This window comes from Doryrhamphus excisus, linkage group LG2, assembly GCF_037039965.1.
Source record: "Doryrhamphus excisus strain RoL-2023G ecotype Guam linkage group LG2, RoL_Dexc_Guam_v1.1, whole genome shotgun sequence".
In the NCBI taxonomy this organism is placed as follows: Eukaryota; Metazoa; Chordata; class Actinopteri; order Syngnathiformes; family Syngnathidae; genus Doryrhamphus; species Doryrhamphus excisus.
The window spans coordinates 4,613,472-4,630,170 of record NC_136358.1 but is presented as its reverse complement, the minus strand read 5'-3'; the positions used below and the strand labels follow the sequence as shown (position 1 = coordinate 4,630,170).

The following is a 16,699-nucleotide window of genomic DNA, read 5'->3' as shown; positions in this document are numbered from 1 at the left end:
AGGGGGCTCAAATTTATTTTCTCAGATTACATTTATTACAAAGTATCTTGGTATACAAGCAATCTTGAAAACCCGCCTCCGACCACGCTACTTCAGATGCTACTACAGATCCCATGAAGCACCGCGGCAAGAGTCATCCGGGTAACCCAGTTGTGGGGCGGAGGGAAAAAAACATTGACATTTTACAGAAGGTCCACCTCTGCTCATACGTAAGGACATTTAATATAGCTCACATAGGTAAGGGTAATAAATATGTTTGCAATTATCTAATAGGCATTAAGAACTTCACTAAACGATTTCGTCAAGTAAATTACAGGAATCAAACAATCGTCACGTAACGTTAGCTGCAGTCATCAAGGAGCTAACCTAGCATAGCCCTTTTTACAGTCAGTTTATTGATCATTTCATTTGTCTAGTTTTATCTAACTTCTGTATATTTTTAAATCTGACTTACTTTTTTAAAAATATTGTCTATTTTAAGCGCACGGAGAAATCATGCTGCTTCTAAAAGTGGGCCAGTCTTCTGGACTTTGTGGTGCCATTCTGAGGATCACACCCGGACTGAAAGGGTTCGTATAGGTAACACTGACTTTTCAAGTAATACCAAAAGTATATTTATACAACATTTACTTGTTTTTAGGGCTCCGGTTCAGGCTGTCGTTGCTGTGAAAAACACACGTCTTTATGCAAGCCAAGCAGCACAGGTACGTCGAGTAATACTATTTATATTAACACTATGTATTCTGTACATTTGGTATTCTGTAAACGGTTCATATTGTTTTAGGCACTGTCAGTGCCTTGGAGGTATTGGTGATATAACACTGTCATCCCATTCTGGGATAAGTAGAGGAAAGTTCACTGATCACATGACCTACTTATAGAGGTGACACTGCAGCTGTCCTGACAGAAGTCATAGAGGAACTCATGTACACTGCTAGAAACGTTTTTTAGCCCCTAAATGTGCCACGTTTATGGCTGAACAAAGGTGTGAATTTATACTTTTGGCAGACATTGGCAAAGCACAGCACCATGCAAAATCCAAATGTTCCAAAAGCTAAAATAATAAAATAAATGCAAATTAAAAATGCTACAAATGCCAAAAACACACACAAACCCATGAGAGATGCTGCAAGTGTATCGAACAAAACAAAAGTTTGCTAGATGACTAGGGGAGCCAACCGTGAGGGATGTTTTGGAGAGACGGAATGAAAAGGCAACTGTACCTTTTCATCCTGTTTCTTCAAAAGGCAGCCAGCTTGCTTTCTTCTGGGAATCCTGCTAATGTCTTTAAAGATGGACATCCCTCAGGTCTGGCTCACCTGGTAACCTGGCAAGCTTCCTTTCTATTCTCTAAGCAATTCCTTCATGCAGTTGTTTTTGTGGTTTATGTGTGTCTTTTTTGGCATTTTGACCATTTTCTCCAACATGTATGTGATTGCCATGTGTCTGTAAAAACAATGTTGTTCTTTTGCTAAAGTGATTAAATCTCTTGTCTTACCATAGGCAGTATTGGAGAAGCCGGCAGCAGTCAGGACCGATTCGGCCAGTGCAGTGGACAAGAAGACGGCTGCAGCTGTATGTTTGCTACCCAAAATGTTAACGTGATGAGTGAAGTCAAGGTGCATAGGATTCTTCCATTTAATGTTCTGCAGGAGTCCAAATCTTTTGCTGTCAACATTTTCAAAGGACAGATTGCCACATCTCAAGTGTTTCCCTTTCCTTCAGGTAACATACACATTTAAACGAGACGCTATTAAAGTGTGAAAACAACTTTAATTGACTGTTTATCTTTTGTGTGTTTAGTCTTGAATGATGAGCAGGAGCAGTTTCTCCGGGAGCTTGTCGGACCCGTCTGCAAATTCTTTGAGGTGAAATCTTAAATCTCTTCTTTTCTCCGATGGCTGTCATTCAACTATTTCCACTTCCTGTCCGCAGGAGGTGAATGATTCGGCCAAGAATGATGCATTGGAGAAAGTGGAGGACCACACCATGGAGGGCCTGAAAGAGATGGGTGCCTTTGGCCTGCAGGTGCCGGCTGACCTGGGTGGGCTCGGCCTCACCAATACTCAGGTATGCCTGATTGGTAATGACCCCGTGTGAATGACTTCCACACAATGATTGAGAACATGAGTCCATCTCTCCTCAGTATGCCCGCTTAGTGGAGATTGTCGGCACTCACGATCTTGGTGTTGGCATCACGCTTGGTGCTCACCAGTCTATTGGCTTCAAGGGCATTCTGCTTTTTGGGAACACAGCACAGAAGAAGAAATACCTGCCTAAACTTGCATCAGGTAAACTTTGTGGTTTTTATACATGCTGATTAGGGCTGCATGAGTCTGCAACATGTGAATCATGATTTATCATGATTTACAGTATATTTTCCTCACACGTACGCACACACACACACAATGTGTAGGGCTATGTACTTTTGTTTTAAAGAAACCACACTGTTTATTATTATTGTTATTTTTCCCAATATTATTTTCATTGTGTTGTTGTGCTTGAAAGAAACTTCCACTGGTCTTTCTGTCATTCTTCATGGGAAGTCCCGCAAGGATCGTTGACCGGGGGACTTTTTCAACTGAAATTAATAAATTCATAAATTCATGCTTGCTAACGCTACAATACATTTATTTATGCATGTAATTAAGACAAGTCGCCTCTCAGACCATCATGCTAATGAATGTTTCTGATGCAGCTTGTTAAGTAAAATCGTTGCTATTTAGAAATGCAATTTTGTATTAGTGTGAATCGAGATTGTAATGTTTTTTTTCAGCCCTAACACTGATTTTGTATCTTGTCTAAAAAGGTAAATCTAAAGGAATCATGATGAGTGACTTTTGCATGTATGTCCAGGTGAGCACATTGCTGCTTTTTGCCTGACTGAGCCAGCCAGTGGCTCTGATGCCGCCTCCATCAAAACCACAGCTGTCCAATCCGCCTGCGGACAGTACTTCACTCTCAATGGCAGCAAGATCTGGATCAGGTGAGACCACATTGTACACTCAACTTAAAAGACTATTTTAACTTTTTTGACATGAAATTGTCACTTTTGGCAGCAATGGGGGTCTGGCTGAAATCTTCACTGTCTTTGCCAAGACACCCATAAAGGATCCGAACACTGGACAGATGAAAGACAAGATTACAGCTTTTGTTGTGGAGAAGAGCTTCGGTGGTGTAACACAGTGAGACTATTTTTTCTCCTGACTGGTGGACACTAAAATATTGTGACTACATTTGATTCATGCTTTGTTTTTGTTTGTCCTTCCTCATCCCTAGTGGGCCACCTGAGAAAAAGATGGGCATCAAGGCCTCCAACACGGCAGAGGTTTATTTTGACAATGTTCGTGTGCCGGCTGACTGCGTGCTGGGCGAGATAGGTGGCGGTTTCAAGGTCGCTATGAACATCCTCAACAACGGCCGATTCGGTATGGCGGCTGCCCTCTCTGGCACCATGAAAGGAGCCATCAACAAAGCGGTGAGTTATCATTAGATTGAATGGTTGTCTATATATGCCCTGTGATTGGCTAGTGACCAGTCCATGGTTTATCCCGCCTCTCGCCCAAAGTAGGCTCCATGTCAGCCATGATCCTAATGAGATGACAAGCAATATAGAAAATGTGATGTGCTTTGTTTTGCTTATTTGACAGTATTTCAGCTTTTTCTCCGGACAAAGTTAGCTGCAGGTTCCAAATCGCCCACAGATTACAATTGAAACACCCATGCATTATTTGAATGAATTAGTTTTTTTCTGTTTTTGCCAGGTGGACCATGCAACCAATAGAACTCAGTTTGGAAACAAGATCCACATCTATGGGACCATCCAGGAGAAACTGGCCCGTATGACCATGCTGCAATATGTCACAGAGGTTGGTAGAAGTTTATAGCATCAACTTTTAAATCTTCCGAGTCACTGACATGTGCTTTTGTGTGTTCTTCAGTCTCTGGCCTACATGATCAGTGGCAATATGGACAGTGGAGCAACTGAGTTCCAGATCGAAGCTGCCATCAGCAAGATCTTTGCCTCTGTGAGAAGCTTTCCTTGAACAGGCTATTAAGCATGTGTTGCAGGTGCTCATTTAGGTATTTTTGTTTACAGGAAGCAGCTTGGACTGTGACTGACGAGTGTATTCAAGTCATGGGTGGCATGGGCTACATGAAGGTGAGGGATCGTTCTGATCTGATCTAGTCCCAGTCCACCGTGTTGTACCGGAATTGTTCATAAAAGTGCCCACTTGAGTCGGCATCGACATACTACATAGCCAAATATGCAATATTGTAATATTGGTGAAGTGATGAGACTGAATGACTGTACACAAACAAGCCTATTATTGTTGTCGATAAAACAGCATGGTATACCTTACAGCATGACACACTGCCGTCCACGATACTCTCGTCATTACTATATCATATCAAAACAAAAGAATCAAAATAAAAATCGAGGAAAACTATACACCAAACTGCCATAGGTTCAAAAAATACTAACATCATATGGTTATGTCGACAAGCACCAGCGTGAACCAGCCAGTTTGAGGGGTGTTGAGATAAGCAGGTTTCACTGTACTGAAGTGTGAGGCACCTTTTAAAGTAATGTTGCTAAAAATGAACCACGTAGCACCCCACTTATCATTGCTAGGCTCTTCACACAATGGATAGATGCACAGTCACTACACTCATTTTTCTGCAAGCACTCAAAGGGCACAGGCATGATAACCTGTACACTAATGCCGTGCATCACTTTTGGGCATATGCCCAAAAGCTGAAAATGGCGTACAGCCAAAAATATTTGGATTTATAAAACCATTCATGCATGCAATTTTCCCTTTCTAAATCACACTCCACTTGGAAGATTACACAGGTGGATTTAACTACACAGTTGACATACCGGTGCACATCTTCTCATGCTAAATTTAATTTTATAAATCACAACATTTGCATATTTTGTGCGTAAGCAAGTTTTATAAACAGCCCCAGATAAACATATCAACAGTATGCAATTTAGAAACCATTTTGGTTTGCCCTCTTACAGGACGCTGGGGTGGAGCGAGTGATGAGAGATCTGAGAATTTTCCGCATCTTTGAGGGCACCAATGATATCCTCAGGCTTTTTGTGGCCCTGAATGGCTTCCAGGTGAATATTCTTACATCTGAAAGAGACTACATCACCTCTGACACATGCTTTGTCTGCTCCTCAGAATGCTGGCAACCAGTTGAAGAGCTTGCAAAAAGCAATTAAGAACCCACTTGGCAATGCTGGACTCCTGGCAGGAGAGCTTACCAAGAGAGCTAAAAGGTAACATCTAAGTGCTCCATTATTCCATTTGATTTAAGATTCAGTTTGCTTCTCTATTACCAAATGGAATGACACTGACTCGCCTCTCGCTTTTTAGGAAGGCAGGCATGAGCACGGGCTTGACACTTCAAGGGACCGTCCACCCCGAGTTGGCTCATAGTGGTGAACTGGTGTGTTCATTAATCTGTGACTTAAATTATTTTTTTTGTGGCACATTAACATTTTTGGGGGGTCATTCTGCTACTTAGGCCGTGAAAGCGATTGAACAATTTGGCATGGTCATCGAGGAGCTTCTTATCAAACATGGCAAGAAGATTATTGGTGAGTGTGTGGAAGGCCGTAGACAACAATTTGCTCAGGACATTTGAGAAATTGGGTAGGAAAACAATACTCTCCTGTTGCAGATGAGCAGTTTGTATTGCAGAGAGTTGCAGACTGTACCATCGACATTTACACCATGGTTGTAGTCCTTTCAAGGTACAGAAATATTCTTCTTGTCTTAGTGTGTTTACATTTATCTACATAGCCTGGTATTGTTTTCCCCCGCAGGGCTTCACGCTCACTCAGTCAGGGCCACCCCTCAGCCCAACATGAGAAGGTTTTGTGCGAGACCTGGTGTGTGGAGGTAAGATGTGCTTAAAAAAAACGGCACACATAACAAACATCGTCAATATAAGTTTGTATGTTAGATTTTATGCACAAAGGATCAAACTATTTGTATTGCATTCATCTTTTATTTATTTTATGGACATTTTTCTTGGTTCTTCAGGCCCACGGTAGACTCATGCGGGACATCAATGCACTGCGTTCCAACCAATCCAGGCATCTTTTCAAGAACTTGCGGGCCATTTCCACAGCAGTGGTGGAGAACGGCGGGCTGGTGGCGCCTCACCCACTGGGTTTCTAAACACTCTTCTCCGATTGTGTCTTTTCTTTCTTTTCATCGTCAGGATTGCAGAGCGACACATCATGTGGTACCTCGCCATCAACTTAAGCCGGTCATGAGATTGTTCCTATAGCATATTTATGGACACGTTCGAGCTTGATTGTTGTGTGTTAGTGTTTGAATGCCAGAAATGAACTTTCAAGCTGTAAAAAAACACAAAGCCGGTCAAACAAAAACTGAACACTTGATTCCACAGCTGTTGGGAGACATTTGCAGCTTCCCTGTTTGCGCTTAACAACATTGAACCTACTGAAAGGGACTGAAGTGTTATTGTAGGCCAAATATATCCAAGGTGATTTTTCTTTGTATTGCATTTAGAATGTGTTCAAATACTGGTAGGGGGTGCTAATGTTTTCAGTGCTGTTGCGTGTTATTATGGAACATTTGACCACACCGATACAGCACTACTGTACTGTCTTGGCCAACACTTAAAACCTGTTTTTAACCCCTTGTCAAGTCTAGAGCAAAAGCAAATCTGCCAGTCTGATGTAGGGGATGTTTTCTTTTTTTTTTAAACTAACAACTCAATAAAACTGCCTTACCAATTTGAAAATACCACAATTATTAAGTTAATGTGGGTACTCGAAAATGATTAATGTCATTGTCTATAATGATTTTGATGTGGTTTGACGTCAGCACGTGACGGTACGTCATGACGTCACCGTAGGCCGTCATGATGAGTGAGTCGCTCTCGAGCTGACGTCTGTTCAAAACTTGCTGTTATTAGCATTTTGAGCTTCGACTTAATATATATGGGAGTGGAAGCTTTCCTTGTGTAAAGGTATGATTATTCATGAAGTCCTGTGTGTAGAAAGCTAGGTTTTGTACTTTATATATATATATATATATATAGTGTGTGTGATTTTGTACCCACTTTTTATTCAGCACATGCGTGAATTTCATTAATGGCGTCTGGACAGGTGTTCCGGTGGAAAGTAACACTCGCCATGTTTAGTGTGGTCGCCATGGTGACAGTGACGGGCCCACTCGGCTTGAAAAACTTAACTCCCGCTTATATGCGATTTTAAAGCGCTTCCTTTAAAAACACAGGAGTCACAACTCAGGAATTTGAATTGAATTCCGAAATAAATGTGAATGCTTGGACATGGAGACGGCAAGCGACAATACCACAGAAAGAACTGACGATGAGGAAGTCATCAATTCAGGTTAGTACACATTATGGAACAATTACCTTCCTACCAGTGCCCCCAGTTTGATGCATTATCTGTCTTCAATTAATGAATGTTTGGTTCACTTCCTTTTTAGGGTGCGTTTACACTTGTAGTCCAGTACTCTGGTCTGGACCAGAAATGAAATTATATTCTTGGTGGTCCCTTGCAGAGCAAATTATAGTCTCAGCTAAGCATGCACAAACTGGCTCCTTGATTGGGCAGATCATTGTCCCACAACCTCACACTCCCAAAACATTACATTTTTCAGGCCATATACACTAATAGAGGACTTTGCTATCTATGGCAAATTTTTGAAGTTATTTTTTTTAAATACCCTGGCCAAAATTATTTGCCCCCTGATATTTAATAGTCAATATAAAGCCTTTCTGATTCCAAACTGAAAATAATGTTTGGTATTTTTTCAAGACCATTTCAAGACCAAATTATGCAATACTTTGCATAATTTGTGCATTTTGCACTTTCATTTTTGGCACTTTTTTTGGTCAATGAGTCTCTACTTTGCTGCACAAAAACCACATAAAGTTGCAAGCACGAGCGCTTTGATAAAGAAGGTAAGAAACACAACATTTAAGAATTAACTTGTCCGTGCGGCTCTCTCCTCCCCGCTTCCCTCTCAATATGCATTTTGTATTGTTTTCAGTTTTAGACGAACCCTTTGTAAATAATGAAAACCAAGGTACAACTGTCTACAAAAATGCACGTGTGAATGCTGACCATAATGGAATAAATTATATCCTTTTTATTTTGTCCAGACCAATACAGAGAACTACAAGTGTGAACTCATTCTTAGTGGTGGGTCCTCAAAAGAATTAACAATGCTACTCTCTCTTATGTTCTCCTGTGACTTCTTCAGTAACCACAGAGGAAAAGGACGACACCATTAACGAGAAGAGCGAAGAGATTCCCGAGGACTCTAATGACGACACCAAAAATGACCCCCATGACGACGATGACAATAAAAATGACACCAATGATGAAAATGAAGACAACGCAGACAACAAAGAAGACAGCAATGAAGACGACAATGTTGAGGATTACCAGGAGCCCATCGAGATCGTTCGTCCAGTAAAAGTGCATGCCTACTTTTACTATGTGCCTTTAAAAAGACACATCTACTGTATTGAATGACAACTTTACTGCCTCTATCCCTGCCGCCTTTTGCAGAAGTTTATCAGTTGTGCGAACACTTTGGGTATCCCCAAAGAGTTGTGGCTGGAGGACCATGAGAATGTGCTGGACCACTTCATTGACGACACATCTATTCCCATTTTGGTGGTCTACTTGGACACAGACATGACACTAAAAGTGGAATATTCCATTCCACCACAGGTACAGTGCAATTCATCCCCTGTCAAGGCTTGCTTAAAATTAATCTCCAAGAGAAATTCACTAGGAATTGAACAAAACTACTGACGTCATTTTTATATTCCATGTCAGGTGGTGGAGGAGCTCGTCTATTTTATGCGTGAACCTGGAGCCATGATCACCGCTGAGAACTTCTACTTAGAGGTGGAATATGGGAGTGTGCAGGGAGACCCCACTGAGAGCCTGCTTAATTTCCTGACCAGCTTACATACAGATGACAATGACATTAGCAGTGACTGGGAGAAGGGCATCAAGGATAATTACATCAATGGCATGCACAATTACATGGTCCACCTCACAGGTGGAGAAGACCCAACTTGATTTATTGTCATTACTGCATAATTAGGAGTATGTAATATTTTCCATTGTTTGAACAGATGATGTTAGTAAGAAGGAGGGTAAGACAGTGTTGTACATCCCAATGGAAGGCCTGGCTGACAGTGCTGAAGAGGGCAGCAGGGACGGTCATCTGGTGCAGAGGATGGAATGTAAGTATAGCATGTGTCCTTGACTAAGGATTTTCATATCTGATTTGAATCTGATTTGTTAGATTTTTTCCATAGTCACATGTTTTTTTTTTTAGCTAATGGCAATCCTGAGAAACAGATTTCATTTGTGACTTTTTCCACCTCAGAGAAACAGACTGAAACACTCATAAACAAATAAGCCTGGTAGCTGAGCAGTACTGACACAGGAAGCAGGATGAACAAAACCGAACCACAGGCGCTGTCGGCACATATGTGAAAAGTCCACAAAAAAGAAGAACATGTGACTTGAAAAACAACAACTTTCCAAAACGCAACCAAATTTCTTGCATAAAAATCCACTGGGGCGGCACGGCGGTCGAGTGGTTAGCGCGCAGACCAGGGTTCAATTCCACCCTCGGTTATCTCTGTGTGGAGTTTGCATGTTCTCCCCGTGCATGCGTGAGTTTTCTCCGGGTACTCCGGTTTCCTCCCACATTCCAAAAACATGCTAGGTTAATTGGCAACTCCAAATTGGCCATAGGTATGAATGTGAGTGTGAATGGTTGTTTGTCTATATGTGCCCTGTGATTGGCTGGCTACTAGTCCAGGGTGTACCCCGCCTCTCGCCCGAAGACAGCTGGGATAGGCTCCAGCACCCCCGCGACCCTTGTGAGGAAAAGCGGTAGAAAATGAATGAATGAAAAATCCACTTTTGGGATAAAAAAAATGAAGTTAGTGTAATTGACTTTTGGTTGTTGTTAGAATGATGTGTTAGAAGCTGCTAACACGAGTTGGAGTGATCTTTAATCTTTTCAAAATACTACGGTTGAGCCAATGAGTCCCTTGATGTTGACGGTCTTCCGAGAACTCAAACACAGTGCTCACCTCAGCTCCCTTAAGTTGATAGCCGAATCAGACTGCTCCAATTCAAATCGTCAACCAGTTGACTATGCTAAGACACCCCTAGTCCGAGCATTGAATAATAAAACTCACAATGTAGCCCAACAGTATCCACGATTGCTCTCCACATTTTCAGCCGTCTTGATACACTGGACGGACCAGATCAAGGAGTTGCTGAACGTCCAAGAAACCAGCATGGGTGACAACAGTGGTCCACTGCAGGAGATAGCATACTGGGAGCGCCACTCTGCCAAGCTCATGGACATGAGTCAGCAGCTGCAGAAGGCCGGAGTCAAACATATCCAGCGAATGCTTGAGCTGGCCAACTCGCTCTATGTCAAGCGCTTCTGCAAACTCGCCAAGGAAATGCAGGTGAGACAGCCATTATTCACGATGAAATTGTTGTCAAATTCATTGTCATGACCTTGGTACTTCCTTGGTTCGTCCCCAAACTTCTGACCTATTGTAATACACTCCTGATGAAAATGTTAAGACCTTCAGTACTGTTGTACCTTAAGGATGTTTTAAGTAGAACTTCAAAATGCAAAAAGAAGAAATGCTAACGATACAAAAAAAATGTAAATAAGCTGTATAGTATACAAAACTGTGGCGAGACCAGCCATGTTGTTTGGTCTAGAGACAGTACCACTGAAGAAAAGACAGGAAGCAGAACTGGAGGTAGCAGAGATGAGGATGCTGAGGTTCTTATTGGGAGTGACCAGGATGAATAGGATCAGGAACGAACAGGAACAGCGGGACATTACATGTTAGAGGCCTTGGAGATAAAGTCAGAGAGGCCAGACGGATTTGGTTGGGACATGTCTAGAGGAGAGATAGGGAATATATTGGTAGAAGGATGCTGCGTTTAGAGCTGCCAGGTAGGAGGTTTAGAGGAAGACCAAATAGGTTCATGGATGTAGTGAAGGAGGACATGAGGGTAGCTGGTGTGAGAGAGACAGAGGTTGTTCAATGGTGGTTTGCAATAAATAGCTCGCTAATTTTTCCGTCTTTTGGCATTTGGACCAACAGTGCTGAGTAGCAATAGCACTTATATAATAGCACTAATATCATCATGTTTGTTTTGCCCACACAGGATTTATCTCTGGAGGCACAATCCAACCTGAGATACCTGTCCTTGTTGGTGGAACCCTGTAAAGAACTGGCTCATGTTAAAATAAATGAACTCACTCCTAAGCTACAGCACATTGTCAGTCTCATTCGCATCATCTGGATCAACTCCACCCACTATAACACCAACGAGCGGATCACAGGCCTCTTCCTCAAGGTACATTTACAAAATCGGGATGGGCTGTGATAGGAAGTCTTGAGTTTCCGAAGAAAACCCACACTTGCATGCACAGGTAGAAAATGTAGTCTACACAATGTTGAACCTCCTGACTGTGAGGCCGACATTCTAACCACTACGCCGCCATTTACAACATAGTTCAATAAAGTTGAGGTCAATTGCCCTCAGTGGTCCACTATTGTGAAAACATTGTTTGCTGCAATAATAAAATCTTCTATTTGCTGCTGTCTTGCAGACAAGTTATGAGATTATCCACCTGTGCATCAAGAGCGTCTCTCTGGACAGGATCTTTGAGGGCTACGTGACCTCCAGCAAGCAAGAGCTCAACGACAGCATCACATGCTGCCAGAACTGGAAGAATATCTATGCACGTGCCGTTGAGGTGCACCACGAGTACGATAAAGAAACATGCAATCATATGACTGATGCTTTGCTTTCACATTTAATTATGTACACTTTTTTTCTACCAGGCAATCTAAAAAAGGCTGGCAACTGGACCAAACAAATATTTTTGTCCCGGTTGATGCCTGCATTCAAAGGTTCAAAGACCTGCTTGAGGTGCACACATTTGAACTATTTGAACTATGGTATCATAGTACCAACTGGATGCTGTGCGCCATGCTAACGATGCTGTTTGGTTTTCACTTCAGGTATGCGACACACAGCAGCAGTTTGCCCGCTGGGAAGATGGCAACCAGAGAGCACTGCCGTGCTTCAGCGGCTATCAGGGCCCCGAGCTCACTCTTGCCCTTGTGAAGATCGAGGCCAAGTTCCAGCACGGCCTTCAGATCCTGCGCTCCGTTGATAAAGGCATCCTCGAGGTGGAGAACACCGGATGGCATATTGAGTTCAACAGGTGTGTCTATTTCAATTGTAAAAGTATAGCTAACAATAATATCAATTTATCAGGAAGGTGTTTACATATGTTTGTGCTTATGCACAGGTTTCGTGCATTTTTAAAAGATCTTGATATAATGCTGCAGAACCTCATCACGTCTGTGTTTAAGACTGTCAACACAGTGGAGGAAGGACTTCGGCTGGTGGACATTTTTAAGCCCATTTCCGCCAGAAAGGTATTTTTTCTTTGCATCATTACGCCCAACTTCAGTGGTAGTTGTCGCTATAAGTACATGCTACATGACCTCTGTTTGCCTTTCCGCAGTCTATTAAGAGCAAAATAGACGAGATGGTGGAGGGAATACACAGCATCTTCAAGAAGGAAAACAATATGCTCGCTAAACAGATTGATCCGGAGACAGTATCCATCCCTAAATATATACCATCGTTGGCAGGCCAGGCTCATCGAGCGAGGGCGCTCAAATTCCACTTAGAAAGCCTCATGGAAGTCAGTCTCTCTGTTGTACGAGAGTAATGACTTTAACCTTCTTATATGAATAACTCCTTTCTGCTCTTCCACATCAGGTGCTGAATAAAATCCAGATCCTGCCCGAGTCACACAGCTGCAAGCATGTTATGGTTAACTACAACCAAACCATTCGCACTCTGAATGACATAGTGACACAGAAGTTTGCAGAGTGGCGCCAAGGCTTGGAGCTGCAGTATGTCAAGAAGCTGGAGCGGCCCCTCTTAGTGCACGGCAAGGACAACAGGATCGAGGTCAACTTTGATAAGTGAGGGATCCTAAGTGCTCTTCATTGTTGTTGTCCATTCTGCTCTGCTGAGTACAATTCTCGTTGAATGTGTTTTGACTCTCACAGCAATCTGTTGAACCTTTTTGCCGAGATCAAGTCCTGGAGTCAGCAAAATTTTGAAATCCCGCAATTTGTGTCTGAGATTTACCAGGATCGGGAAGATCTCCGATGCCTCAGGGAGAGGGCACTGCACTTAGCCCGGGACTATAACAGGTAAGGAGACGCAAATATGGACTGAATTCTTGAATTATTGAACTGAATGGATGTCTTGTGTGGATCAGGATCATTGGAATGCTCTCTCCAATTGAGTTGGGTCTGTTTTCCAAGAAAATCCATATGCTCGACAAGAAGATTCAGCCGGGCTTTACCAAACTCTTTTGGATGTTTAAAATATCTTCAAACACCTTCGTCAAGGACTGCATTGTGCAAATTTCCAAGGTTAGACTTGATTAGCAACAACAGTTTTTCTCATTGTTTTACGTTCAAATTGGATTCAAGTTAGAACATATAGTGTTTCTAAAAATCCTAGCTGAGATGTCTGACAGCATTGAATGTCTCCTCCATATTTCCACTACAGGTCCAGGTGATAGTTGACGGCTTCAAAGCATCCAATCTGGCCATTGCGAAATTCTGTTGCCAGATCAGTGAAACACTGCTAGTGAGGCTCGATGGGAAGACTTTGTACAGGTTAGAGATCATCACATAACACAGATATGTTGCGAAAATATGTTGCGAAAATCAGCGTTATTCGGGCTGCACGGTGGGTGAGTGGTTAGCGCACAGATCTCACAGCTAGGAGACCAGGGTTCAGTTCCACCCTCGGCCATCTCTGTGTGGAGTTTGCATGTTCTCCCCGTGCATGCGTGGGTTTTTTTCCGGGTACTCGGGTTTCCTCCCACATTCCAAAAACATGCTAAGTTAATTGACGACTTCAAATTATCCATAGGTATGAATGTGAGTGTGAATGGTTGTTTGTCTATATGTGCCCTGTGATTGGCTGGCGACCAGTCCAGGGTGTACCCCGCCTCTTGCCCGAAGACGGCTTGTGAGACGACCCCCGGCGACCCTCGTGAGGATAAGCGGTCGAAAATGAATGAATGAAATCAGCGTTATTCCTGCCAGGAACTGGGAATTTGAGAACGATCAGCAGACACACAGACAGCGCCAGCAAGAGGAACTACGCTCTGCTCTTCAACGCATTGTTGACATCATGACTTACATCCACAACACCTTTTCTAAAGATGGACCTGAGGTACCTCAGCATTGATCAGTGTGTCCATATAGTGTTTGTGTTACTTAGAAGTGAGGTTGTCATCACCAAGCACTGTGCTGTGTAACGCTGCTGCTTTAGGTGCAGGAACACTGGGTCACATACACCGAGAAGGTGGACCACATGCTGGAGGAGGCCCTACGCAGCAACGTGAAGCGCTCCATGCAGAAGTTAGCACAGGCCATCAACGGAGACCGCAAATCATCCCCCACCCCTTTGTTCAGAGTGTTGGTGTCACTGCGCCAAGCAGAACCCAAAGCCGATCTCAGGGTACCAAAAACTATTCTGGCAAATTAAAGGTGATCCATGATTGGCACTCATTTTAATTGAACGTGGAAATGTGACAGGTTGAGTTCTCCCCATCTCTGCGAGAGCTCGCACAAATCTTGGACGTTCTGCCTCAACTCATCAACACTATCTCGAAATTTAAGCGCCTGCCCGAGATCCTCTCCTGCGAACACTCCTCGCAGAATCCCATACACGTCAACATTGGTTTGTGGCAAATGCCTTACTTGTCTATTACCTATTCTACTGAATTATTGCCAAATGCCCTGTTATCTTGATTTTTTAGCAAATGATGATGAGATAAAAGGCATACAGTCTGCAATCGGTGCTGGGATGTCAGCCACCGCCAAACGCCTGAAGGAATATTTGACCACCTGGGACAAGTACAGGGACATCTGGGAGACCAACAAGGACTCTTACATACAACGTTACCAAAAACTCAATCAACCAGTTGCTTCTTTTGATGCAGATATACACAGGTACTACTCCTAGTCCCACTTTTATTTGTTCTGATAAAGGAAAATATTATAATGAACATTTTCTTTTCAGGTATACAGAAATAGAAACAAGTATCCAGCAGGAAGAGACAGTCACAAACTTCCAGTTCATCGTGCTAGACTGTTCGCCACTCAAAACCTCGCTGGTGCAACATTGTAGTCAGTGGCAGTCCAAGTTCATGCAGCTCCTTGTGCGCATCGCAGGCAACCACCTCAAGGAGCTTCATGCCTCCATGAATGACAACGCCAAGAGGTGACGGAACAGTATTGGTGATGGCTTAAAGGTTAAGGGAAAAGGAAGATGACTATGTTTCTGTTTCAGGTTGAGTCAACCCAACAAGACACTGGTGGAGCTGAGTGAAAGTCTGGAGCTCCTTGAGTCTCTCCAAGGCAATTTAGTCAAGACAGAGGCTAAAATTGTTATGATTTATGAACAATTTGCTGTGCTGGATAAATATGGTTTCCCTGTGGAGGCGACTGTAAGCACAATATTTGTTCATTAAGCATGCCTGTTATATTATATCCACTCAAACAATATGTCTGCCTTGTCAGATATATTTTTATTTTGCTGAGGTTTATTTACGTGCAGCTTTTGCATTCTTGCAGCTTCAGGATTTGCGAGGAACACTAAACACCAAATGGGAGTGGTTCCAGCAGGTTCTAATTGACAGCGACGTCATGCTGCAAGGGCAAAAGCAGAATTTCAAGAGCAGCTACATGACCTCTTCGGAGGAACTCACCGAGAAGATCCAGACCTCTATGCAAGAGTTCACCACCTCAGGTCACTAACACTTTGTGTGTTGTCCATGCACGATCGATAAATGCACATGCATTTTACATTTTTACATACATCCAACACTATTTGCTTTTGTGTATTCGCAGGTCCATTTGATCCTGCGATCAACACTACGTTGGCCCTGAGGCTAACATCAGAGCACCATTCTCATCTCGAGGCTCTAAAGGAAGAAGAAAATACCATCCTGCAGGGCCTGAGCTTCTTCAAGATAGAGCAGGAACCTTCCAAAACTATCCAAGCTTTAGAGAAGGTTTGACATAGAATCAACAGACATAATCCGATCCCATCTCAGAGCGGGTGAGCTAATATTTTGGACCCTATGGCACAGGACATTGACTACCTGCAGGAAGTGTGGGAGATCACACAGGAGTGGAATTCACACTGGGACAGCTGGAAGGAGGGACAGTTTACATCGCTGCGGACAGAGAATATGGAGAGCAAAGCCCAGGAAATCTACAAAAGCCTACACAAACTGCAGAGGTTACTCAAGGTCAGAGTTAATGAAAAAGCTGCAGATCTTCGCTTGATGTGGATGAACTGAACTTTTGGGTTTGTAGGATAAGCAGTGGGACATTGTTGATTTCTCCAAGAAGAAGGTTGACCAGTTCAGGAGAATAATCCCTCTTATTGCTGATATGAGGAACCCAGCCATGAGAGACAGGTACAGTATAGACAGGTCTTCTGGTTTATTTGAATGTACAGTAAATATGAAGATAATACTACTCCCCA

At 42.9% G+C, this 16,699-nt stretch overlaps 2 protein-coding genes across 3 annotated transcripts in view; both read left to right on the top strand.

Annotated features, from left to right (window-relative positions):
* The first annotated feature begins 96 nt into the window (after window positions 1–96).
* Window positions 97–6,792, top strand: acadvl (acyl-CoA dehydrogenase very long chain). 2 transcript variants are annotated; one of them, XM_058067957.2, is made up of 21 exons: window positions 97–237; window positions 482–569; window positions 641–704; window positions 1,504–1,575; window positions 1,653–1,725; window positions 1,804–1,868; window positions 1,936–2,070; window positions 2,147–2,291; window positions 2,857–2,986; window positions 3,060–3,185; window positions 3,280–3,478; window positions 3,765–3,869; window positions 3,942–4,028; window positions 4,100–4,162; window positions 5,030–5,131; window positions 5,196–5,293; window positions 5,391–5,463; window positions 5,542–5,614; window positions 5,698–5,770; window positions 5,843–5,918; window positions 6,063–6,792. In XM_058067957.2, the coding sequence occupies exons 1-21, from the start codon at window positions 114–116 to the stop codon at window positions 6,198–6,200; spliced, it is 2,109 nt and encodes a 702-aa protein (XP_057923940.2). In that variant the 5' UTR covers window positions 97–113; the 3' UTR covers window positions 6,201–6,792. The 2 variants fall into 2 exon arrangements, with proteins under 2 accessions (XP_057923940.2, XP_057923941.2); XM_058067958.2 differs by having other exon boundaries at window positions 132–209.
* Window positions 6,793–7,120: 328 nt separating this feature from the next.
* Window positions 7,121–16,699, top strand: part of dnah2 (dynein, axonemal, heavy chain 2) — a 34,183-nt gene continuing 24,604 nt past the window's right edge. Inside the window, exons 1-26 of the mRNA XM_078789151.1 lie at window positions 7,121–7,405; window positions 8,286–8,497; window positions 8,597–8,769; window positions 8,872–9,098; window positions 9,175–9,285; window positions 10,301–10,536; window positions 11,258–11,449; window positions 11,706–11,863; window positions 11,941–12,028; window positions 12,121–12,326; window positions 12,414–12,543; window positions 12,633–12,815; window positions 12,893–13,101; window positions 13,189–13,335; window positions 13,404–13,560; window positions 13,700–13,809; window positions 14,245–14,374; window positions 14,474–14,662; window positions 14,740–14,884; window positions 14,964–15,156; window positions 15,227–15,427; window positions 15,497–15,653; window positions 15,781–15,955; window positions 16,057–16,220; window positions 16,299–16,460; window positions 16,528–16,631. Coding sequence (XP_078645277.1) covers window positions 7,345–7,405; window positions 8,286–8,497; window positions 8,597–8,769; window positions 8,872–9,098; window positions 9,175–9,285; window positions 10,301–10,536; window positions 11,258–11,449; window positions 11,706–11,863; window positions 11,941–12,028; window positions 12,121–12,326; window positions 12,414–12,543; window positions 12,633–12,815; window positions 12,893–13,101; window positions 13,189–13,335; window positions 13,404–13,560; window positions 13,700–13,809; window positions 14,245–14,374; window positions 14,474–14,662; window positions 14,740–14,884; window positions 14,964–15,156; window positions 15,227–15,427; window positions 15,497–15,653; window positions 15,781–15,955; window positions 16,057–16,220; window positions 16,299–16,460; window positions 16,528–16,631 — 4,220 coding nt within the window. The 5' untranslated portion in view covers window positions 7,121–7,344. The remainder of the gene's footprint in view (window positions 7,406–8,285; window positions 8,498–8,596; window positions 8,770–8,871; window positions 9,099–9,174; window positions 9,286–10,300; window positions 10,537–11,257; window positions 11,450–11,705; window positions 11,864–11,940; window positions 12,029–12,120; window positions 12,327–12,413; window positions 12,544–12,632; window positions 12,816–12,892; window positions 13,102–13,188; window positions 13,336–13,403; window positions 13,561–13,699; window positions 13,810–14,244; window positions 14,375–14,473; window positions 14,663–14,739; window positions 14,885–14,963; window positions 15,157–15,226; window positions 15,428–15,496; window positions 15,654–15,780; window positions 15,956–16,056; window positions 16,221–16,298; window positions 16,461–16,527; window positions 16,632–16,699) is intronic.

Bases quoted from the DNA above. Each gene is read 5' to 3' on its own strand.
- acadvl (XM_058067957.2), top strand. From the start codon at position 114: ATGAAGCACCGCGGCAAGAGTCATCCGGGTAACCCAGTTGTGGGGCGG. The intron at 5,294-5,390 runs GTAACATCTAAG...CTCGCTTTTTAG, and splicing joins CTTACCAAGAGAGCTAAAAG to GAAGGCAGGCATGAGCACGG. The intron at 5,464-5,541 runs GTGTGTTCATTA...TCTGCTACTTAG, and splicing joins TGGCTCATAGTGGTGAACTG to GCCGTGAAAGCGATTGAACA.